The following is a 25661-nucleotide window of genomic DNA, read 5'->3' as shown; positions in this document are numbered from 1 at the left end:
ATCAACGTCACCATCCCTCCGAAACTAACAACATGGAGTCCGGTGTTTAGTGGGCAAAAACGGTCTTCACCGTCAACCAAACATATATGCTTTTCCCGGTGCCCCCGAGGGACGCGCGCGACGCTCCTGAACGCGTGTAACGGAACGCGCACACACATGCACTATAGGCGGCGGTGTGTTCATGTCATATGAAATCATACCGGACCTGGAGAGCGAGAGATGTGATTGGACGCAGGAGATCCCAAAGACAGGCCGCTTTCTGTGAGTGTTACGCCATCTGCAGCGCTCGCACATCTACAGAGATCTTCTCATGTCATTTGTGAGGAGATGAAGTCTTAACACGAGCTTCCCAATTTTGGATAGACGAAGAGCTTTTAAACGCCCCAGATTTACGAGATCTGTGCCATTTATATCCAAGCCAAAAAACGGCCTATTTGTTATTGTTGATATAGCAAAAACTATTTATTCTTAGAAATAATTGATGTTTAAATAGGTCAGGGGGAGTAACACTGCACTGGAATGTTGCGTTTAGTTTTTATATGTATCCTTGAAAAAAAATAGGATTCAATGTAGTACGTAATGCATCCCCAAATGTCAACTATTTGGGTTGTAAAATCAAGCTTTTTTGTAAGTTATACACTTAAAAAATAAAAAGGCTTACAGGGATCTTAAAGCGATGCAGTTTTTGGTTTTCTAAAGAGCCTTTATTATGTAATGCATACCCAAATGTGAGCTCTTTAGTTTGTACTCAAGCTTTTTTAGTGAGTTATACACTGTTAAAAATATAGGAGCTTTAAAGGTTAATCACAGCAATGCCATAGAAGAACCATTTTGGTTCCTCAAAGAACCTTTCAGCCAAAGGAACCATTTTTTCTTACCTTCTCATAATCTGTAGAACCTTTTTCCCTAAAAAGATCTTTTAATGAAACCGAAAGGTTCTTTCGATGTTAAAGGTTCTTCATGGAACCATTTAGCCAAACATGGTTCTTCTAGGCACCATGAAGCACCTTTATTTTTTCAAAGAGCTCCTATTGTCCGATTCACAATTTTAAATTTTCTTTGGTGTGTAAGTATGTATTAGTACATGTTAACGATATGCAAAAGATACAAACCCCAAAGTAAACGATAATGCGAGTTATCATCTCCAGCATAAATCTCAGTGGTTCTTTGCTCGTAATCATAGAAGAACCGTTTTTAGTGCCATATAGCACCGGTGAAGCACCAGTGAAGCACCTGTGTAGAACCATATAGTGCTTTGTAGAACCATATGTGGTGCTATAGTGGTGCTATATGGCCCCTATATGGTTCTACACAGGTGCTTCACAGGTGCTTCACTGGTGCTTCACCGGTGCTATATGGCACTAAAAAAGGTTCTTCTATGATTACGATCCAAAGCAACAGTTTTGGTGCTATATAGCACCGTTTGTTTTTTTAGAGTGTATGGTATGTGGAAAATAATGTGTTTTTTGAACCATAAACCACGCAAACACATTGTATTATACCAAATACACAAAATAGCGTTTTTATCAATTAAATAGGTGCACTTTAAAAGTGTCAACTTAAAATAAAGGTACTAAAAAGCGTTCTTGCTATCAGTGCTATAATAAAATGGTTCTCCAAAACCATTTCTTATGTTTTTGTACACGCTTAAAAATAGGATTCTAAAAGGATTATTGGCAGTGATGCCATAGAAGAACCAATTTTATTTTCCCAAAGAACCTTGTAGTCGAAGGTTCTTAAAAGAACACGCCCAGATTTTGGGCAAAATCAAAATAAGCAAACTGCTCCCAATAAGTGACAAAATAACGCAAACATTTTCCTATTTATGTGTTGTGATTTGTATAGTCACACCTTGTACAAATAACAAGGTGATATGAGACACAGCGATCTCTTAACAGTATACATACTGGGAACTATATTCTCAGAAGGGGAAGCACTGCTACTTGGGCGGAGTGATTAGCACAACTCTGACCGAACTCTCTGCTCCCCACCAGGGGGCTTCTTTGGTGCTGCGAGTAAATCACTCCGCCCAAGTAGCAGTCCTTCGTCTTCAGAGAATATAGTTCCCAGTATGTATACGGTTAAAAGATCGCTGTGTCTCATATCACCTTGTTATTTCTACACGGTGTGACTATACAAATCACAACACATAAATAGGAAAATGTTTGCGTTATTTTGTCACTTATTGGGAGCAGTTTGCTAGCTGGAGCCATTCACTTCCAGTCTTTGTGCTAAGCTAAGCTAGCGGGGGCTGCGTCAGACAGAGTAACAGCACGCAAGGAGATGAGAAAGGTATGAATGGACTTATCTAACTCTGGGAGATACGGTGAATAAGCTAAATTCCCAAAATCTGGGCGTGTTCCTTTAAAAGAACCATGGCGGTGTCTGAAATAGCCCCATATATCCTCATTCACTATTCCCTACATTATAGTTCATTCAAATGAGTGAATGAAAGTGACTTTGAATTGGGACACTTGAGCTTGCCGGAAGTGCTGCAGTGTGGACGATTAGTGGCTAGCTGTGAGCGTACTTCGGTTGTACACTCATTATTGCAGTGCATTGTGGGGTTGAATGAGTGCACTTAATAATGTATATGATTTCGCATAGACATATTCGTAGACGCCTCATAGATTGACGCTGCCGATCTATGTATATATAAATCCAACCAAAATGTTCATTCTTAAACCATATGCTTAGTGCCTTAAAGGGATACTCCAGCGAAAAACGATAATTACCCAATGATTTACTCACCCTCAAGCCATCCTCGATGTACATCAGACAAACACAATCAAAGTTATTTCAGAAAATTTCCTGGCTCTTCCAAGCTACATTACGGTGGTAAACAGCGTTCAGGGAAGACTTTTTACTTTGAAGCCCAAAAGGTGCATCATCCTTCACAGAAGCAATCCACGTGGCTCCAGTGGGTTAATAAATGCCTTTTGAGGGTAATCGAGAAAATTATCCATATTTAAAACTTGTAAACCATAATAACTATCTTACGGTATCAGCCAAGGCACATGCATAGAGCTTCTTTTTTGTTAATGGTGGATAGCACCAACGTTAAAGTGCATTATCACCACCTTCACTCTCGTCAAAGAGTATAGAAGCCACTCCAACACAATAGGTGGCGATAATGCACCTTAATGTTGGTGCTACCTGCCATGAATGCACATTCTTGGGCTTCAAGTTGTTTTGTGGACCCTGTTTATTACCCTGTTTACATTTTCTAAAATAACTTTGATTGAGTTTGTCTAAAAAAGATAATCATGTACATCGAGGATGGCTTGAAGGTGAGTAAATCATGGGGTCATTTTTAAGTAACATTTTTCATTGGAATATCCATTTAATGCAAATCATTTCATTTCTGGGTGCACCCACCCATTTATTACTCAAAATCAATTTCTTAGATGTGTATTGCAGCCATATCAGTCAGGGGATGGCAAGTCCTGAAATGGAATTTCTCTTTACCATGTAGAAGAGGTAAAAGCAGCTGTGCCCAAACCAATGCATCAGGGGACCATGGAGCTTGAAGGTGACCTCTTGACCAGGGACCCTCTTGATCTGATGTCCAACCAAGAGGAGGGGCCTTCAACATCAACCTCCTTACTCTTACTGGTACAGATAAGGCACCAGAAGACCTTGTTAACCCCTATTTGGTTTCTCTTAACCTGCTAACCTAATTAGTTACACTTGTGTAGGAATCTTGCAACATTTTATTTCTCTCCTAAACAGAACTATGTAATGTTGGGCTTGTTTCAACCCTCTGAACTCACAGGGAGGGTTATCTCACGGTGACATGGTGGAGAGCGGTGATGGCCATGAAGATTTTGAAAGTCCAAAATGCTTGTTCCCCACACTGGAGCAATGTGGAAAGGCACAGATAAGCCCCCGGTTGTCAGCATTCCCTTCATCCCTCACTTGGGACTCGGACTCAGAAAAGGAAACCTTAGACGGTACTTGTCTCTGTGGTTCAACTCTGCACTCTCAAAAAATGTTGATTTGTTTTCACCCATGGTTGAGCTAAATATGGACATCTTTGAGGTTGTTTTACCCAACCATGGGTTTTAACAACCCATGACAACCCATTTTAGAGTGCATGTGCATATAAATCTGTAAATGACTTTAAACAAGTGTTTGCAATTGTCCAGCTAGCTTCAGGCTGAATATTCTGTGGTTGTACTGTGCAGTGTGTCTCTCCGTGAACATTATTTATGGTTTTTGTTTGTCTACATGTTGCAAGTATAACTGTGAGTCGACTGCTTCCTGCTAAGTCATGTGTATATTGTTTGTGTTCCTGTGTGGATTCCAATGATGATATATGTCAGAGGAAGAACTTCAACACTTTTCTAACCCTCATGGTCTGGCTGCTCACAGCCCGGGAAGTCAAATCTCTGGACAACAGGAAGACAGGTAAGAAGCAGTTGAACATTTTAATTGTAAAATTGGTTTACCGTATACATGGACGTTTTCAAATAGATATAATACTGATTTATAGATTGGGCTAGAATCCAAAGGGGGTCGCACACCGGCCGAAAAACACAGTGTAGTGTTGTGCAATTAGAAATTGAACAAATTGAGTGTACTAGACATTTGGCACCACAGAGCACCACTCACATAGTTTAACATTAAATTACATCAGGGGTGGACCTTCCTGGTCCTGCAGGACCACTGTCCTACAAAGTTTATCTCCAACCCTAATCAAACACACTTGAAAAAGGGTTTGATATGGGTTGGAGATAAACCTTGTAGCCTCCAGGACCAGGAATGCCCACCCCTGAATTACATGATATTTGTCCCAAGACTTCTTTTGTATCTTTTCAAAAAACATTGATCAGGGGTTAACATTGTTTAATGAAAATAAAATGAAAGATAGTTGATACTGGCCAATCTTGCTTCAGTAAGACACACCAAATGCTGCACCTGTTTCCATTGTGTAATCGCCTTAATTATCAATCTTAATCCCTATGTTTGCAGACTTGACATTGATCAGTGCCAAGAACATGAGCAATCAAAACACTTATTTCATGAGAAGATCATCCCTAGCCCCCTGGAGGTGCAAAATCAAGATGATCTAGCACACAGGCATCCAACAAGTACAGACTCACTGAAACATTCAGAAAAAAGTAAAAGAATAATACTTCATACAGTATCTCAAAGCATATCTAGGATAAATTAATGTAAATCACACCCTGTGCTATAATATGAATCAACCCCTTCATTATTTACTTCTAGTGGAACAAGACAAAGTGAGCCATTTTCCAGATGTTACACCAAAAGATGGATTCCAAAAAGAAATGGAAGGTGATATGAAAAAACATAACTTGAAGGGAATGGTAAAGAAGAATACCAAAGAGACAGATATATACACCTTCCCGGGTGACTCCGAGCCAGAGAGCCCACCGCCCGGGCCTTGGGCACACTGCACCTTTATCCAACGCAGGAGGAAAAAGAGGGCCATACTGAGGCCTTTTTCCGGACTGGGGAATTGGCAACGTACCACAGGAGCTGGCAGAAGGACCAGGGGGAAATCCTCAGCAGCAAAGGAGCTTAAGAAAGCCAAAGACGTTGAGGGAGGAATATTTGAGTGTAAGGAGGAAAAGGGAAAGAAGGTACGGAAAAGACAGAAGAGGTCAGTTGTGGACCAGCTGGGGGGAGATCTCTGTCAAGATATTTTCACATGTGTAGAGTGTAGCATTTACTTCAAAAAACAAGCCCATCTTTGGGAACATATGCGAGAGCACGGTCAGATCAAGCTTGGGAAGAAATGGCAATGCGGAGAGAAAGAGTCTTGGAGTGAACAGCTTAATAAAAGCTTTGAATGTGTAGAGTGTGGCATGGAGTTTCTAGACCAGTTATTGCTGCTGGATCATCACAGACGCCATGAGGAATCTCGGCAGAAAATCTTGGAAGAAATTGGAAAATTAAATAAGAGGGAAAAGCAAATGGCAGAGCAAGCTAGTTGCAGTAAAACGTTGGAGCCGGTCACCGAAAAGTCGACAGAGGTTGGCTCTGGCAGGTTTGTGTGTATGAAGTGCAGCTTTAGCTGTGATGTGCCTCAAGAGCTTGCAGACCATGCCAAGACACACAACACTAGAACAAGAGCCGGTGTCTATCGAACGTCACCTCGTTTTCAGCAGAGGGCCTGCAAAAAAGGACAGGTTCAACCATCAGCGGATGCTTCGACAACGGATGCTGTTGCATCGCCTTTTAGCAAGAGGTACCCCATTCGAGCATCCAAAAAAATTAAAATGCAACTTAAAGAGGACACTACCCAAATGCAAAATCCCTCTTCTTGCATGTCCCAAGGAGAGAAGAGCCCTGACAAAGCAACCCTGCATGCGGATACAATCCACTTGGAGGAAACAATCCAAACAGAAGAGTCCAAAACACTTGATGCTGATCCTGTAGTAGAGAACATCCTACAGCCTCAATGTCTTATATCACCGCCTCCAAAACCTCGCAAAAATGCTGCCCCGCGGCGTAGAGATGTGGCATTCAAGAGTATAGGAAATAAGCGGTCAGCTCGGGCTGCGAAGGGTAAGGTTGGGCGCACGAGGGGAAGCATGAGACTGGGTCCCAAGTCCAATCTGACTCGCGATGTTAAACAACAGGATGAAATTTCAAATGAGACCAAAGAGAAGAAACCAAGAGAAGGCACTTTAACACAAGAACCAGAGCTTGATCCAAACCAAGGCGCCAATACAGGTGAGACAGTAGTATGCCATGGCACCAAAACTTGTGTTTAAGGCTAAATCTGAATGAATACATTTCCTGGGTGTCTTTACTGTAGTGCTCCATGTGTATGTGTAGATGTTATGATGTCATCATCTTTAACACTTCGTCTTAACCTCCCAGGGAAAAATCCACCGGTCAGTTCTTTGGATCGCAAAGCTTCCTTCTCACCAAAGAAGAGCAGCAAAAAGCTTCAGCCACATGAAGAAGATCCCAAACTCAACAAAGACAAATCTGATAGTGTATGCAAGCTTGAGGAGGAGGACAAGCTTTTTGCTGCAAAAGTAGAGGCTGACGATGATAACGATGCAGAAGAACATGACAATGATGTGGTTAATCGTCTCATTGGTGTGTTAACAGAGGAGGAGGAGGATGAAGATGATACAGAGGGGTTGTTGAAAAGTGTGGAAAGAAAATGCCCTTATTGCCCAGACCGATTTCACAATGGCATTGGACTAGCCAATCACGTCAGAGGTCACCTGAACCGAGTAGGTGTCAGTTACAATGTTAGGCACTTTATCTCCCCAGAAGAGGTCAACGCCATTGAGAAGAGGTTCTCCTTCCAAAAAAAGAAGAAAAAAGGTGAGGACATTTTAAAGTAAATGCAGATGAATTAGTATGAGTTTGGGGTGGGTCTGGGATGTGTATGAAACGTGTCTGGTATTATTTTCTATTTTGGTACCACTGCTGAAATCACATACCTGAAAAGTTTATGCCACATGTTTGTATTGTCATTCTTTGCTCTCATCCTTAGTTGCCAACTTTGATCCGTCAACCTTCAGTGTAATGAGATGCGAGTTCTGCAGTGCCGGCTTCGACACCCGGGCGGGTCTTTCCAGTCACGCACGTGCCCATCTCAGAGACTTTGGAATCACCAATTGGGAAGTCACAGTTTCCCCCATTAATGTTCTCCGGCAACTCTTTGCTAAGCATCCTAATCTTGTTCTACCTACACCCTCTCATGCACTTCAGTCAAGTCAAGAAGAAATCTCTGATGAGGAGCATGAAGATGAAAAACTTGAGGAACATGATGAGAACAAGACCACAAAGTCCCTCACTTTCTTTCCTGATTCTCCAAAACAGCACTGGAAGGAAAAGCACAATGTCAGTGAACCAGATGAGGGTAAGTTTGTGGGTTTCATCTTAAATAGTTTTGAGGTTAAAATCATTGCGTTTTTGAAGTAGCTTATATGAGAATATGAATAAAATGAAATGAATTTAGTTTAAATTAGAAGAAGTAGAAATCCTACAAGACTGAATACATCCCAGAAGTACAATAAGTTATAAGAGGCTGTGGTATATTGTGGAATTAGCCACGCCTGAAGGGCTCTGTTAGGCACAACTTGAAGCGGAGAGCTTGCAACCCTTTTAGCCATGACTTTTTCACGAAACAGCATTAAGGGGTGGTCACACTAGACCAGGGGTCACCAATCCTAGTCTTGGAGGGCCGGTGTCTCTGCAGAGTTTAGCTACAACCCTAATCAAACACACCTGAAGCAGCTAATTAAGGTGCTTCAGGTGTGTTTGATTAGGGTTGGAGCTAAACTCTGCAGAGACACCGGCCCTCCAGGACCAGGATTGGTGACCCCTGCACTAGACTTTGAGCATGCAAACATTTTTCCGGCATTGTTGCGAATATTGGTGGGTAGCGCTTTGTCCATCTTTACTTTTCAGTAGAGAGAAAGGTCACGCTGTGACTTACCGGTTTTCTACTGGTCACGTGATATGAATTCGCAGGTCAGGGTTCACCATACTTGAACTTTGGGGCGCAGCGAAATGCAAAATATCTTGCACAACTTTTGCATGCGTATGAATGGAAGTCAATGGAACAAAAAGTGTACAGTAGTCTGAAGGTCCCTTAATGGCGCTTTTTTCCACGGGTTGGGTCAGCTTTTTTGGGGGGACTTTTCCACTGGGTACAATACGTAGTTCCCGATACTTTTTTTAGTACCACCTCGGCTGTGGTTCCAAGCGAGCTGAGCTGATAAAAACGTGACATGAAAACCCTGTAGGTCACTAGAGAGAATCGTCACTACCAGTGTCATTGCTAAATGCAAGATTAGCTTTACCTTCATGCGTGCACTGTCTCGACCAAACATGTAGTCATCTGTGATTTGTTGAAAGTTCCCAAACTCCCTTTTAGCGGAAAAAAACATCCACAGGCTAAGAATCAGGAACACCACCTGTGTTTTCCAGACTTGCAGGTTGTGAAGGCACATTCGTAACGCGCACATCCACATGTATGCACAGCATTTTTGCAACTTAAATGAGGTTCCACGTAGTGTCCGTGACATCACTCATAGGTTTCTGAAAATCGTTTTTTTAAGCCAATAGCAGGCGGTGCCTGCCGTCGGCATCTTGACCGCGCGTCACTGCGCATCACTCGTGGAAATCCGAAAATGGGTAAAGAGGCGAGATGTGGGCAAAGCTGAGGTGGCTGGTTAATTTAAACGGATGAGTTACAAAAAACTTCACCCCCTTACAGTTGTCATTATGGGCAAATTTAAGCTATACACCCCCCCCCCAAAAAAAAAAAAAAGTTGTACCAGGCTGTAAACATATTTTTTCTTCTCTAAAGTTGGGAATTTTAACATGGGGGCTATGAGAATTGATTCCCTTTTGGAGCCAGCCTCTAGCGGCCAGTCGATGAATTGCAGGTTAAATCACTTCCGTACTGGCTTCATCAGAGAAATCAGAAGGTCGCACCTCGGTGTCACTTAGCGGAGTAGTGATAAACGCTGTGTGCAAACATCTATTTGTGGTGGAAAGCAAACCGAGCCAAAGTAAAGTGAGCTGACACGACCCGACCCGACCCGACCCGTGGGGTACTATGCATTGGAAAAGCGCCATTAGTCTCTAGTACCCAATTTCTTTTTATAAAACAGTTATACACACAATACAAATAATCAAGCCAAAAAAATTATTGATGCAACATTTCATGAATTAAAAAACACCATTCCACTGGAAAAAAGTCCCTGACCGACTGTGAACAGCAACATAATGTTTCACATATGCTTACTGTGCTAATGGTGCTGTAATATATAGGTTCATTGGGTACAGCAATCAAAGCTGTGCTTTATCGTAAATAAAACACAGCTATTGACCAATCAAAATCAACGACTGGATCTAACAATTTTATAAATCTAAATTAAGTCTGAATAAAGTCTGATCACTGTAATTTTTACACATGTGAGTTAACTAAAGAAGTTTTTAGAAGTGAAGCTAAGAAACGTTGTAATGTTAAATTAAGAAATCAGCCTCTAAAATGTTTTAGACCTTGAAGCATGCAAAGTGTTGTGGCTTAGCGAGCACTATGTTTGCATAGCAAACATCATAGGTTTGATTCTCAGGGAACACACATACATACTGATAAAATGTATAATTTGTAGTGCACTTCATGTGGCTTTTGATCAAATGCATAAATGCAAATGCATGGGAACATTTTCAAATCTTGCTGTCATAACAAATCATCTGAATTTACACAAGCAATACATTTTTTATGCAAAATCTGGCATTTTAAATAGTGTTCCTATAATTCGATTCCAGGGGAATGCACTTGAACTTGAATGCACTGTAGGTCGGTTTGGACAGCGTCAGCCAAACGCATAAATGTATAAATTATTTTGGACCCTTTAAGATGCATTCAAGATGCAACAATTTTTTTATTTTACTATAAAATAAAAAAGTTTTGCAGGCAATTTCATTGCCTCCTCCCTGTATCCAGTAGACAGTAAGAAATTTCAAAACTTAGATAAATGGTGTCCTAAGGTTGATTAGATATTATGTTGTTAATAAGATGATATTGCTTACTCAAACATTAGCATTTACTATAGTAAATTGTATAATGTAGTGTATTGCACTACATTACTAGTGTACAGCTGTGTTAACTATAGTGAATTGGTTAACTGTACTGTACTGTATATTTTGCTGTAGGTTCAAAATTGTACTACAGTTTAATATAGTAAATACTAAGTCATACTACAGTATGATTGTGGTCAGCTAGGGGCAGTTGTGGAAGAAGTTTCTCATTGTTTCTGCATTTGAGGTCTGATGTTTAATATTTAGCCCCAGTCTCCGCCTTTATTCGGTCCGTCACGCCTCGGTGCGTTAGTGCATGTGTGCGGGGCAAAATGGCTGCTTCCGCCTTCCCGCAGACACAAACAATAGCGGAAAAATTATCGGACTGTAGGTGCTGTAAGTCCGATGCGCTGCAGTCGCTGATCGGTGAGTGCGCGCACTTATGCACCGTGCATGACAATGCATGACATTTGCATGTGCTCCGGACTGTCTCACTTGTAAAGCTTGCATGGCATGCGATGGTTTTAAATGATTTAAGACAATCCCCTAGCTGTCACATCCAGTGTGCGTTATAAATCACACATGCCAGAAAATGGTCTCGCACGGGTCCAGTCACAGAGTGCACGTCTGAGGTAGACAGACACATTCCCGCGCGGTTTAACAAACAAAGTAAAGCTATGTGACATTTTGATACTTCACAAAGGCAGTTTTTAACATCCTGTCAGTTATTTTTTAATGAACATATGGTAGGATTACCCAAATTAGGCTTCGCCATTTTACTTGAGGTGTGTTTTAGATGTTGGAGCGCGCAAACGCGTTTTTCTCGCTTTTTGCGCGCTGTCATTTTCTTTCTTAAAATGATTCGCCGAAGACATTCATGTCTTTTTATTTCGTGTATTTATGTCGAAGTGTTTTACTTAGTCTGTTTAATGTAATTTTGTTTTAAATATGCTATTAAAGCGAGATTTAAATCAGTGAGGAGGAGAAAAAGGGCTGATGGTGCCAGATTTGTGTCTAGGACAGATCAAATGACACAAGAGAAACGCCCACAGCAGCAATGCATTCAAAGCTTATTATATTCAATATGCTGAAAGAATCAAAACCAGCATTGAAGGGAAAAAACGAATCCTGTGCTACTTGTGTGCACTACATTTCTTGAATTTCCCCTTAGGGGAAATAAAGTGCTTATTTGGCAAAGTTGAATTATTTTTGTAAGCATTCAATTCAGTGACATCTGATAAACCTTTTATTTGAGTTGTTTGATTTGGTTAAACCAGTTAAATAAAGCCTGTTGCTCTAAAAGAGTGAAAAGAGTTTTCATACTGGTGTCTGGGACTCCGGGGATCCCCAGGGACCCCCAGAAAATTTCAAGAGAAAAAGACAAAACAAAAATAGTAAGTGTCTACGTTGTAAACAATTATTTAAGTTTGTAAATGAAAATGTCTATATAACATTCTTTTATACAAAATATGGATATACATTTTCAGAAAGGGGTCTCTTGCTGAAGGTTCATCATATGTAGGGGTCCCTGCTATCATAATGCTTGAAAACTCATTGTATTGGGTATGCATAGGTGTTCCTGTAGTCCAATAAGTATACCATTGTGTTAGCATTGCAAAGGTCATGGGTTCGACTCTCAGGGTTACACATGCAATAAATGTATACTTTGGTACTATGCACTTTAAGTCACTTTGGAGAAATGCATATTCCAAATGCATAAATGTAAAGCTTTTTCAGATCTTGATATTAACCAGGGGGTTTTGGTTGTTTACAATATTATATACTGTGACCCATTCTGTGAAAAGCCATTTTTGTGACATAAAATTTCCACATAAAATCATCCTACATAATGTAAAAATGTCAAAGATTGAAAAAGTGAAATAAATGACTGAAATCAAACTTTGAGGCTTTAATTAGATTATAAGACTTTAGCCTGAATTTCACAGACAGGGTCACATACAGGTGTAAAAAGTTTTTCGATCCTTTTTTGAATTGAAGCGTTCTGCATGAAGTTTAGGGTGTTTTCAGACCTGTGTCTTTGTTTCAGAACCTAGGCTCGGTTTGTTTAGGCATATGTGAACACGGCAATCGTGCTGGGATCCACACCAAAACAACCGCTCCGAGACCGCCTAAACGAGGTGGTCTTGGCTCGATTGCAAATTAACTTTGGAATGGTTTGCTATAAGTGTGAAAGCAATCCGACCCAACGGATATTGCTTTTTTAACCATAAACATACCTGATAGCTCTTTGGTGATGAATTCTGGTGAGCACGTCAACGCAATTTAAAACCAAAGCGGACCTGTTCCTTATAAAGTGTCTTTTAATTACTGTTCTCCGCAATGTACATGATAAGAATGAAAATAAGTTTTGATTCCAGCTCAAAATAATGAAGTAATATTACCAAACTAGTCTGGTCTGGTCCGTTTCGAAATATTGCCTTGTGAATGCAAACCGAACCAAGATGAAATTGCAACATTGTAGCCATTTAACCCCTGATTTTAAAACAAGGCAATCAATCTACAGGTCTGAAAACACCCTAACCTGGACATTACATGGCCCAAACCTGCTGTTAGGACCAAAGTATAAGTCCCAATTTATAGTATTTATCATTCTTCAAATGAGAGTCTTGCAAATGAGCTTGCAAACTTGTACTAGTTGTCCTTGAAGTTATTAGACTCCACAATACTTACTAATGTAATTATTTTTTGGTCTGTTTAGGTGGTGAGGAGGTGGAGGATGATGACGAAGACGAGGAGGAGGCCAAAATAGCCCTTACAGATAACTTGTCCACAAGTCCAGGAGAAAAAGATCTGTTTTCCCATCAGGAACAGACTCCTGAATCCAAAGAGACAGACTCCATAGGTACAATTAATTACATTTAAAGGGATAGTTCACTGATCAATAAATATGATTCATTATTTATTCACCCTCTAATTGTTCCTCTATAAATAACTTTGTTCTGCTGAGTACAAAAGGAGATATTTTGAAAAGAGTTTGTAACCAAACTGATCAGGGGCACCATTCACTTCCATAGTATAATTTTTTCCTACTATGAAGGTCAGTGGTGCCCCAGATCTGCCTTGTTCTGTTGAAAACAAAGGGAGATATTTTGAAGAATGTTTGTAACTAAACAGCTCTGGGGCACCATTTACTTTTAGAGTATAATTTTTCCTACTATGGAAGTCAGTGGTGCCCCAGATCTGCCTTGTTCTGTTGAAAACAAAGGGATATATTTTGAAGAGAGTTTGTTACCAAACGGATCAGGGGCACCATTCACTTCTACAGTATAATTTTCTTGTTCTGTTGAAAACAAAGGGATATATTTTGAAGAATGTTTAAAACCAAACAGATCTGGGGCATCATTTACTTTTATAGTATCAGCTTTTCTTACTATGGAAGTCAGTGGTGCCCCAGATCTGCTTTGTTATGCCTAATGCAAAGGGAGATGTTTTGAAGAATGTTTGTAACAAAGCAGATCAGGGGCACCATTCACTTCTATAGTATAATTTTTCTTACTAAGGAAGTCAGTGGTGCCCCAGATCTGCCTTGTTCTGTTGAAAACAAAGGGGTATATTTTGAAGAGAGTTTGTAACCAAACAGATCAGGGGCACCATTCACTTCTATAGTATAATTTTTCTTACTAAGAAAGTCAATGGAGCCCCAGATCTGCCTTGTTCTGTTGAAAACAAAGGGATATATTTTGAAGAGAGTTTGTAACCAAACAGCTCTTGGGCACCATTCACTTCTATAGTATAATTTTTCTTACTAAGGAAGTCAGTGGTGCCCCAGATCTGCCTTGTTCTGTTGAAAAAAAGGGATATATTTTGAAGAATGTTTGTAACCAAACAGATCAGGGGCACCATTCACTTTTATAGTATCAGCTTTTCCTACTATGGAAGTCAGTGGTGCCCAAGATCTGCCTTGTTCTGTTGAAAACAAAGGGATATATTTTGAAGAATGTTTGTAACCAAACAGATCAGGGGCACCATTCACTTCTATAGTATAATTTTTCCTACTATGGAAGTCAGCTGTGCCCCAGATCTGCTTTGATATGCTAAATGCAAAGGGAGATATTTTGAAGAATGTTTATAACAAAGCAGTTATGGGGCACCACTGACCTCTATGGTAGGAAAAGCTGATACTATGAAAGTGAATGGTGACCCTGATCTGTTTGGTTACAAACATTTTTCAAAAAATCTACCTTTGTAATTTTTAAATGTTATATTGGTTTCTCTTCAATAGCCAAGGACTGTCACCAAGATTACCTCCATTCCACCATGTTTTACTCTATTCTGCTTTCTTTTTTAGCCTCCAGTTTATTAAAATGCGAATTTTGCGGTGCTACCTTTGAGACACGTCGAGGTTTGTCCAGCCATGCCCGCTCTCATCTACGCCAGTTAGGCATCGGTACATCAGAGAAGAGTGGAGCACCTATTGACCTCCTACGACAGATCTCTAAAGAACGTGCCACCGATACACGTTTCACTGGCACCCCTCCATCCATGGCGTCACCTAAAAAACCCCAGCATCATGCCCTGTCTATACCCAGCCCCACAAAAGATATCGAAACCGAAGAGGAACTTCTAGACACCAAGCCTACGGTCTCGTTCTCCGCAGGATCAGTTGTAAAAGTTTCCTCGTCCCCGGCTACTTCCTCCGTGGCCGGCTCTTTGCCCTCGTCTCCATTCGTAAAATCGCGCTCTCCTTCTCCAGTACTGAGAAAAGCTCCCATCTCTTCCTTGCTGCCTGTTTCTTCCCCACTGCGATCCCAGGAACACAAAACATTGGGAAAGAACCAGGCCACAAACATCTCCAGTCCCACCAAACCATTTTGGGCACCACAGGACACAGATGCCCCTTTGAATCTTAGTAAGAGATCGTTTTTTAATAATTTGCACTCTTCCTCTTCTGCCTTATTAATTTATTTTTGCACTCTCTCTTTTTCTAGCGATGGAGATGGACCCTAAAGACATTATATGCCAGTTGTGCGGTGCATGGTTCGAAACACGCAAAGGCCTCTCGAGTCACGCTCGGGCCCATCTGCGCCATTTCGGGATCGAGTACTCGGAATCCAAAGGCTCCCCCATCGACCTACTCAACCGCTTCATTCTGACCGATGACTTCAAGCACAAAGCCAATGCCTTTCTCTCGGATGGTCCCGAAGACCTGAGGTCCCATAAAACCAGCATGGCTTCCCCTTTACCCTCCACTTCTTCCACTAAAAGGCCTCTTCCATCAAGTCCTCTCCTTTATAAAACAACTCCATTGAGGACCAACATTGGCTCCAAGGCTACCTCATCTTCTCCCCACACCTTGTTAGGTCCACCCGCAAAGAAGCAGAAATCCTCTGCCATGCAGGTGCTTCATTTTAGTGGTGGTGAAATGATGTCCTTCCCAATAGGTAACAGTCCATGGATTGCTTCCTCAATTTGGTAATCTGTATTTGCACATTGTTAACATCCTTGGTTGTTTTTCTTCCAGAGCCAATAAAAGATGTGAACTGTGAATTCTGTGGAGAGCTTTTCGAGAACCGCAAAGGTCTCTCCAGCCATGCCCGTTCCCATCTGCGCCAGCTCGGCATTACAGAATGGTCCGTGAATGGCTCTCCCATTGACACGCTACGAGAGATTATAATCCGTCGAGGTTTACCGTCCATCACACCTCTTAAATCCCCAAAGTCCCCTTCTTCTCCGGGTCCGGTGGTGCCTCGGTCTGCTCTCCATTCCTCTTCCCCAAACGGGAGTGTTCTTGGGCGTCTGCCTTTCCACTTTCCTCATTCACCGATCCAGGATCAGACCGCTACCCGGAAAATGTCTCCTTCAACATCCACCGCTAGTTCTTCTCCGGCAGTGGAGATGGTTAAACCAAAACCGGAGCCTGAACTTGTAGAAGTAACAATGAAAGGGTCAGATATGGGTGTAAATGAAGGCTACACCCCGGAGCCGCAACATTCCGGTTTAAGCAGTTCAGATAATATTTATCCAGTCAACTTCGGTAAGCTTAAAAACTTTCTCCGTTTTTAATGAGATAACTAAATGGGTGATTCTCACGAAAACTTGGTTTTAAAAATGTCAAGCATGAAAATGTAAAAATTGCTTAAATTTAATTTTTTCCCCACCAGACATTGAAAAACAAAGTCTGGAGTAAATGGGAACATTAATTTAAAAACTTTTACTTATCATTTAACACTTTTTGTAACATAATTAAAAAAATTAGTCCTAAAAAATCTCATTACCGCAACAGTCAGAAAACATCAACACTGACATATTTTTAAAATGACATGACAAACCTGAAAGAACATAATTTGGAGATTCTGCACATGCATTTAAAATCAAAGTATTATGCTTCTATTAATTAAATTAACATTTAATAAGCATCTGTTGCGGTAATGATAATCAAAATGTTGTGTAAGCATTCTGACAAGACAATATTTCAAATTAACTGTAAAAAATGATCTTACCTGGTAGCCATCTTGAAGTAACTGGTCCATGTGCTTGGTCACTCAAAATCAAACTTTATTAAAATTCTGTATGTGTGCTTAAACTGTTCTCAAAAAGTGTTGCGGAGGATGAGAACATCAGGCATGGACACATCATTTTCCTACATTTTCTTCATTATTACATGAATATTCAGTAAATATTTTTTCTGTCATCTAAAGTAGTCTAGCAAAACATCCATTTATTTTTTTTCTTAATATTTTTGTGTTAATTTGATTAAATTACAACATAACGCATGTTCAAACACAGCCGGACACATTGCGGTAATGAGAATTTCAGCAGAAAATTAGATAAAATTTACAATTATAAATTCTTATGTTGAAATCACACATTGTGCAAGGTAGAACACAGTATTGTGTTAATTCTGATGCTTTTTTAATGTTACTATATTACACATTTTAAAGCTAAAATCATTAGTGCCGTGGTGTTTCAATGGTTTCGTGAGAATCACCCAAATAGTCTTTTTACTAAATCAGTTTCTCTCTCACAGTCATGACACAGGAGAAGGAACCTTCCCGCGACATTCGATGCGAATTCTGTGGCGAATTCTTCGAAAACCGCAAAGGCCTCTCGAGCCACGCCCGTTCCCACCTGAGGCACATGGGAATCACAGAGTGGTCCGTAAACGGCTCGCCCATTGACACGTTGTGGGAAGTTATGAGACGACAGGGAACAACCCCTGCGTCTGTTGCCTTGGGAATAAAGGGGGAACTGGAACAAGATGGTAGGGAATCATCGAACAGTCCGAGCTATCATTCCCCCATGCTATCCCGCAAGTCGCCCCTTAACCTTCTCCACTCTGGTTCGCGCCTTCATAAGCATGGCCTTGGATCGGTGAGCTTAACCTCCACCTCATCTGTGGCCAAGTTATTTGGGGTGAATCAGCTAAAGAAGAAGGTGCAAATGGACGAGGGAGCACCGGGAGAGAAGTCACTGCCTATCCCATCGAAAAACTTCTCGAATCTTCCACAGGACTATTCCTTTAAGAGCAAAGTCTCCATAGAGAAACATGGAATGGGCCACATGGGTAAGGGTGCATTTTTGGATGACATTGAAGACGGTCTGAGTAAAGAGGTTACAATGAGTGGACAATTATTTGTACTGCTTTTAGATAAATGAAGGGCTGGTTTCCCAGAAAGGGTTTAAATTTTGTCAAGGCTAGGCCTTAGTTATATTTGGACATTTAAAGGTCACGTTCTTCCTGATCCCATTTTTTAAACTTTAGTTAGTGTGTAATGTTGCTGTTAGAGCATAAATAATACCTGCAAAATGATAAAGCTCAAAGTTTACTGCCAGACGATATATTTTTTTGAACAGAATTCGTCGTTCAAAGCCTACAGCGAACGGACGGTTTGGACTACAGCCCTCTACTTACTGGTTGAATGAAAAGTTTTTGATTAAACTCCGCCCACATGAATACGTCAGTCGCCAGCTAAGCTCAAACGACTGAAAACACACTAAACAAACTACACAATCATGTCACAAACATGTTACGTATTTCTGAAGGAGGGACTTCATAGAACAAGAAAGCCTGTTTTGAGTACAGTGAAAACAGCACTATAGAGATTGTGTGAAAACTAAAAAAAAATTTTATTTACACGTGAAACATGAACACATGTTATAATGCGCACTGTAAACACAATCAAAGCTACAAAAACACAAAAAGAATGGGACCTTTAAGTAGTTTTTTGAAAACATAACTGGTGTGCATCTTGAGACAAAACACTGGCACTGATATACACTTTTGGATCAAAACCATTCACAAAGTTTTCTTAAAACCAATACCCAATACACCTTTTTGTCTTAGGGTAACTTTTTAAGATGTGTGTGTCACTACAAGCTGTTTTCAAAGCTCATCCTACTGAAAAAAAAACTAATCCCAGAATAAGCTGGTGAGCTGGTTTTAGCTGGTCTCCCAGCCTGGTTTTACCTGGTGTAGCAAGCTGGTCTAAGTGTTTGGGTAACTTTTTAAGCTGGGCAGACTAGCTGACCCATCAGCTTTGCCAGGCTGGGAGGAACAGCATAAACCAGCTTTCACCACCCTAAACCAGCTAAAACCAGCAAAGCCGCTTAAAGGGATAGTTCAAAAAATGAAAATTCTGTCATAATTTTTCATCCTCATGTTGTTCTAAACCTGTATGAATGTCTTTTTTTTTGATAAACACAAAAGATGATATTTTGATAAATGATGGTAAACACACAGTTAACGGTACCCATTGAATTCCATTGTACTTGTTTTTCCTACTATGGAAGTCAATGGTTACAAGAAAAAAGAAATTCATGCAGGTTTAGAACAACATGAGGATGAAAAAATTATGACAGAATTTTCATTTTTGGCTGAACTATTGCTTTAAGCTGTTTTTTCAGTAGTGGCAAACATGCATTTTAGTCTGGAGCTAGACTTTAAGGGTACCCCGACTATAACATAAATGGCGTAATAGATATACACTGGGATTAGCTATATGAAAGTAAAATTAAAAACAGTACAAGTGTAAATCATCAAAAGACATCAAAAGGTTGCAGTCCTAACTCGTTTTATTAATGCTACAGTGAGGTAAACAATCTAAACAAGTCATCAATCAGTAATATTACAATTAAAATTATACCATTACACGCCTTCGGCCCAGAATGCACAATGCGTGAAACAGTGGCGGCTTCCACAGCCTAAAATGAGCATTGTTGGGATCTTTTAAAGTACTGAAAGTATTTAATGTGTTTCTATCACAATACATTTAAGTAGTAGAAGGCAAATTTAAATGATTAAATAGCATGAAAATCTGACTTTTTCCATGTTTAAGTGCTATAATTGGGTCTTCAGTGCTTCTATCAATCTAGAAAATGTGAAAAAATGTCAACCCAGTAACTTAGTTTTGATAAACCATTTTTTGCAAACATTAGGTCGGTCAGATTTCGCCTGTTTTGTGAGGTAGGTAGCAAGGCCAATTACAATAATACTATTAGAGAGAGAGAGAGAGAGAGAGAGAGAGAGAGAGAGAGAGAGAGAGAGAGAGAGAGAGAGAGAGAGAGAGAAAATTTGACAGCACAATTGAGTTTCAATTGCAACAAACCACCATCATGATGATGTTTGCATTTATCAGCTCATTTGCATTTTAAGAACACACACAAAAAAGGCACACTTTTGTATCTTTTGTACCTTCGTACCTACAAAATTGGAATTTTAACATGCTATAATAAATTATTTGTATGGTATTTTAAGCTAAAACTTCACAAAAGCACTCTGGGGACACCAAAGACTTATTTTACATCTTAAAAAAATTCTCATAATATGACCCCTTAAAGTCCTCATGGTCAAGGTACCCTTTAAAGGGATAGTTCACTAAAGAAATGTACATTTTGTAATCATTTACTCACCCTTAACCTCTAGACTTGTACACATTTCTTTTTCTGACGAACACAAAGATATTTTGAAAAATGTTTGTAACCATGCACATCTGGGGCACCATTGACATCCATAGTAGGAAAAAAATCATACTATGTAAGTGAATGGTGCCCCGGATATGTTTGGTTTTTAATCCCTGTCTGTGAATCCACTCCAAAAAGTCTTAATTCTGAAACTCCTGCTAAATTCAGATACCATTTCAATTCATCATTTAGCTTTTTTATTGTTCCATTTCAGATGCCAGCTGTGAACTCTGTGGATTTTACTTTGAGAACCGAAAAGCTTTGGCCAGTCACGCTCGAGCACATCTGCGGCAGTTTGGCGTGACCGAGTGGTGCGTTAATGGCTCGCCTATCGAGACGCTGAGCGCCTGGATCCGCAGCCGACCGCAGAAGGCAGCAGAGATGCAGCAGAGTTACAAGCAAGGAGCACGTTTCGCCCAGAAGAAAGTACGACAACTAATAAAATGACATTGTGATGCTTTTCAATACTTCAGTCCATAATAATGTGGCATCTATAATCTGGTTTATGTTTTATATGTTTAAATTACAATTGGAACTGATTATTTAAAAAGGGGGTACAATTTAACACATGGGGTCGAGGGGGTCTTTGGGGTCAGTTGTAGTATTACTAGGGTCCACATTTTTTGGAAAAAAATAGGCATCAAACAAAAATAAAATAAAATAAAGAGCATAACGTTCCCACAAGTGAAAATGTAATGTAGTATGCCAATTTTTTTTTTTTTTTTTTTTTTCTAACGTAACCACTATTAATTTAATACATGTACTTAGGTTCCCTGCTCCTCTTTATCAATTAGGGGTCCTTGGCCTAAAAAAAGTTGATGACCCCTGATTTAACATGTTAATTTAGTGTGATTATTACGCAATTTAAAAATGTGTTAAATATGAGGTCTACCACTGACCTGTAAGTATATTGTGTAAACAATAAAAAAAATGTTTGGCCTATAATAAAGTGTTTTGGTTATACTTGCAGAGATGCAATTCTGCTCTTCCGCCGCCCCGTGATTCTGACCCTACGACTCCTGCTTCCCCCAAGCCCACAGTGACCAAGTGGGCATCTCTCACATTGCCCCAAAAGAGGGCAATAGGACGGGATGCCAGCAGCTCTTCCTGGGGTTTATCATTAAGGGCAACAGAGGCAAAAAGCAGGAGCGGAAGTTCCACACAGCATGGCCCGATTCCTGAAAGTCGTCATTCCAGTAACGCACTACCACACGCGCAGGTGGCCCATAGTGAACTCAACGTCCGTGTACCACGAGGTCAGGACTCAGAATACCTTATTTCATCCGAATTTTCTTTTATGCGTGCAAAATTTGTACCCACTTTACCTTTTTTTCACCTAAGGATTTGAGAGACGGCCACCGAAACATCCGTCACATGGCGATGGAGGAGAAAGAGAGAGTGGCCCTCCAAAACCTCGCTCCGGTACCATACCTGCTCTTGTGCCAAAGCCCCCTTCCACCCCACTGGTTAGACTTGTGGGTAAAATTTACTCACTTAAGTGCCGGTGAGTTCTGCTTGATTTCGGTTAAAAGAATAGTCCATTTTCTTAAAAGAAATATCCAGATAATTTACTCACCACCATGTCATCTAAAATGTTGATGTCTTTCTTTGTTCAGTCGAGAAGAAATTATGTTTTTTGAGGAAAACATTGCAGGATTTTTCTCATTTTAATGGACTTTAATGGACACCAACACTTAACACTTAACTCAACACATAACAAGAAAAATAAAAAATATGCTCTTTTAAACCACAACTTTTCGTTTAGGTCCGGTCCAGCGCGACCTAACGTAAATGCGTAGTGACGTAGGGAGGGAGGTAACATGTTACATATATAAAACGCACATTTGCGGACCATTGTCAACAATAAACTGACACAAAGACATTAATTAGTATCAGTTGACATACAACCACGTAGGAACGGTCCTCTTCCAACACACTTGTAAACACTGGGGCGGAGTTTCGCGTTCGTCCTCTGTGACCTCTTGACTTATTGCGTGAGGTCACGCTGACGCTTTCAGGACCAGAGGAAGACGAGAAATTGTGGTTTAAAAGTGTATATTTGTTATTTTTCTTGTCAAAAATGACAATCGTTTCGCTAGATAAGACCCTCGTCTTTGTCGTTAAGCCTCACCATTGGTTGAATTTGAGATACACATTCAGACGCACTTACCCCTGGAGACGTCCTCAAAGTGTCACCGCAGTGACGCAGCGCGAGTTCCCTCGAAAGGGAACTGTAACAATGTGTCTTAAAAGGTAACACAATGTAACCTCTCACTCGAAATGTGTCCCCACATTTAGTCCTTGAATTTGAGGGTATTGGACATGGAAAGTCTTTGAAAGGTCCTTGAATTTGCAAATTTGTCCTTCAGCTGTTCCTTATATGTTCATTAAAATTTTGTGGCCTCTTATTGCTACCTGTCTCAACTTTTTTGGAATATGTAGCTCTTACGAAATCCAAAGTGAGCCAATATTTGGCATGACATTTCAAAATGTCTCACTTTCAACATTTGATATGTTATCTATATTCTATTGTGAATAAAATATGCGTTTATGAGATTTGTAAATTATTCCATTCCTTTTTTACTCAAAATGTGTCCCAACTTTTTCTGATTTGAGGTTGTACAAAATACACAAAATAACATTGTCTTTAAGCAATGACTTTAAGTTAAGTCCATTTGTACTCAATTTCTCAACTGTTTCTAGGTTCTGTGACGTGGAATTTCACGGTCCCCTCTCGGTACAGGAAGACTGGATCAGGCACCTACAGCAGCACATCCTCAACCTGAACTACAAGACTGAACCGCCCGTGAAGGACGCATCTCCTAAACTCCCAGCCGCTACCTCCACCTCCACTACAACCACGACTCTCACTGCCACCCCCTCTGTGCCGCCCCCAGACCCCACGGCCACGCCCACACCAGCATCTGAACCTGCACCCACTCCGGCCCAAGCCTCAACGCTGCCCCCTGTGGCCACCTCAGTGCCACTCCCCACATCAGAGCCACTTTCATTCCCCGCTAAATAGTGTCGCTTCCATATATGTATGTATCATAAGCTATTATATCTCTTGTTTTGTTTCTGTACAGACTGTTACTGAATATTTGTTTCGTAAAATCTCTGATAGCGACCCACTTAAAACCTGCCCTACATTAGACAAGCATCTGTTTTGACAGATACACACTTGAGGTAGGTCTGTTGCCATGACAGCTCTCATCTGTCTTTTGGCTCTTAATGATCAGAATTATTTAAAGTTAACGAAAATTTCATGCATTTTTTTGAATGCAGAACGAGTATGAGGTAAGTGTTAAATAAACTACCCCAATTCATGACGTTTATTGTCAAGAGGTGCTGGAGTGTCTGCAGCCCTACCAAATGATAAATCGTCGACAAATCAAAGAAAAACAAACAATCAAAAGGCACAAAACGTAAAAATATGACATAGCACTAAAGTTATTGATCTCATCTGCTTCAAGCATAGGCAAATTCAATGCCGTGCAGCTTTGACGTTTATAGTACAGCCCAGTTTTTATGTTGATGATTCCACAAACCTTTCTTGAAGGCTACAAGCTATGACCGAATCTCGTCACTGCGTAAATTGGATGATCAGATTCGTCTAGAACCAGTTGCTGCTAAATATTTAAATAAGCTAAGCACATTGAGTTATATGTATCGTTCTAGCACATGACCAACATTTGGAGAAAATAAGCATGAAAGTTCTTTTATGTCTAGCATACAGGTGTTAACATTTTGTTTGGCACATTATTTTGTAGCGCATTTGCACATAAGCTGTATCTTACACGAGAAAGTTTTGCATGATGCTTTGATGAATCTGATCTTAGATTGCAGCTTTTGCCTTTTTATTTTATTATTTTATTTCTCTTGTTAGTTTTGTGCTTGGCACAAAGTAAACTCTAAATGAAACAGCTGACAAAGCTGTCTAAAAACGCCGTCACTTTTAAATAATGATGAAGCTTTCTGAGAAATTGCCTTGGGAGTAAGTATTATAGGACTAAAGACATAGACAGTGAGTCAAAATACGTCTATGGCTTAGCTGAATGGCTACACTACATCATTTTGAATGTTGCTTGAGAGTTTAAAAGTATTGCACTTTTATTTGGGATGAATTAGAGAATGAATGTGTTTCAATTTGATTACCGAATCAAAGTTAATACAAAGTACATTCTGCCCATGTTTTTTTTCTTATGAAGTCAACAACTTGAACTTGTTTGTGACAAAAGATGGATTTCAAAAACCCCCGGGCCCAGTTGTTTAAAAAAAGTTTAAAGTCCGTGTAAAGTCAGATATTAAAGGTATAGTTCACCCAAAAATGAAAATAATGAACCCTCGTGACTTTCCAAACTCGTAAGACCTCCGTTCATCTTCGGAACACAGTTTAAGATGTTTTATATTTAGTCCGAGAGCTTGTTGACCCTTCATTGAAAATCTATGTACGGTATACTGTCCATGTCCAGAAAGGTTATAAAAACATCATCAAAGTAGTCCATGTGACATCAGTGGGTCACTTAGAATTTGTTGAAGCATCAGAAATATATTTTAGTCCAAAAATAAAAAAAATTATGACTTTATTCAGCATTGTCTTCTCTTCCGCGTCTGTCGTGAAGCGCATGCGCGAGACTCAAGTCACGTGACTGCAGTGCCGCGGCTGACGTGTTATTTGGTGCGCCCCAGTCGTTTTGTTGGGGGCGTTTTTGTGCGCCCAGGCTTCGTTTACAGTCTGAGATAGATGCGCAGTAAGTTTAAAAAAAAAAACTTTGCAAACATGTCTGAGGATAACACGTCATCCGCGGCACTGCAGTCACGTGACTTTAGTCTTGCGCATGCGCTTCGCAACAAACGCGGAAGAAAAGACAATGCTGAATAAAGTCGTAATTTTTTTTATTTTTGAACTAAAATTTATTTTCGATGCTTCAACACATACCTAACTGACCCACTGATGTCACATGGACTATTTTGATGATGTTTTTATAACCTTTCTGGACATGGAAAATATACCGTACATAGATTTTCAATGGACGGTCAGAAAGCTCTCGGACTAAATATAAAACATCTTAAACTGTGTTTCCGAAGATGAACGGAGGTCTTACGAGTTTAGAACGACATGAGGGGGAGTCATTAATGACATTAATTTCATTTTTGTGTTCTGAGTTTGCCACACCACCGAAAAATGTTTTATTAACCCAACCAAATTT

At 40.2% G+C, this 25661-nt stretch overlaps 1 protein-coding gene across 2 annotated transcripts; it reads left to right on the top strand.

Moving 5' to 3' along the window:
- LOC129436602 (uncharacterized) lies at positions 1-24842 on the top strand. 2 transcript variants are annotated; one of them, XM_055194828.2, is made up of 17 exons: positions 1-261; positions 3476-3615; positions 3776-3953; positions 4326-4410; positions 4975-5123; positions 5233-6705; positions 6856-7314; positions 7487-7855; positions 13250-13393; positions 14840-15400; positions 15480-15932; positions 16013-16525; positions 17519-18055; positions 20666-20877; positions 21422-21707; positions 21793-21955; positions 23155-24842. In XM_055194828.2, exons 2-17 carry the CDS (start codon positions 3505-3507, stop codon positions 23474-23476), a joined length of 6015 nt encoding a protein of 2004 aa, XP_055050803.2. In that variant the 5' UTR covers positions 1-261; positions 3476-3504; the 3' UTR covers positions 23477-24842. The 2 variants fall into 2 exon arrangements, with proteins under 2 accessions (XP_055050803.2, XP_055050804.2); XM_055194829.2 differs by having other exon boundaries at positions 3733-3953.
- Positions 24843-25661: the final 819 nt, after the last annotated feature.

Source organism: Misgurnus anguillicaudatus, unplaced genomic scaffold (assembly GCF_027580225.2).
Source record: "Misgurnus anguillicaudatus unplaced genomic scaffold, ASM2758022v2 HiC_scaffold_29, whole genome shotgun sequence".
NCBI classification, from domain to species: domain Eukaryota; kingdom Metazoa; phylum Chordata; class Actinopteri; order Cypriniformes; family Cobitidae; genus Misgurnus; species Misgurnus anguillicaudatus.
Note: the sequence above shows the minus strand (reverse complement) of the source record. Positions and strands in the feature narration are given on the sequence as shown.

Bases quoted from the DNA above. Each gene is read 5' to 3' on its own strand.
- LOC129436602 (XM_055194828.2), top strand. From the start codon at position 3,505: ATGCATCAGGGGACCATGGAGCTTGAAGGTGACCTCTTGACCAGGGAC. The intron at 15,401-15,479 runs GTAAGAGATCGT...CTCTTTTTCTAG, and splicing joins AGATGCCCCTTTGAATCTTA to CGATGGAGATGGACCCTAAA. The intron at 21,708-21,792 runs GTCAGGACTCAG...TTTTCACCTAAG, and splicing joins CAACGTCCGTGTACCACGAG to GATTTGAGAGACGGCCACCG.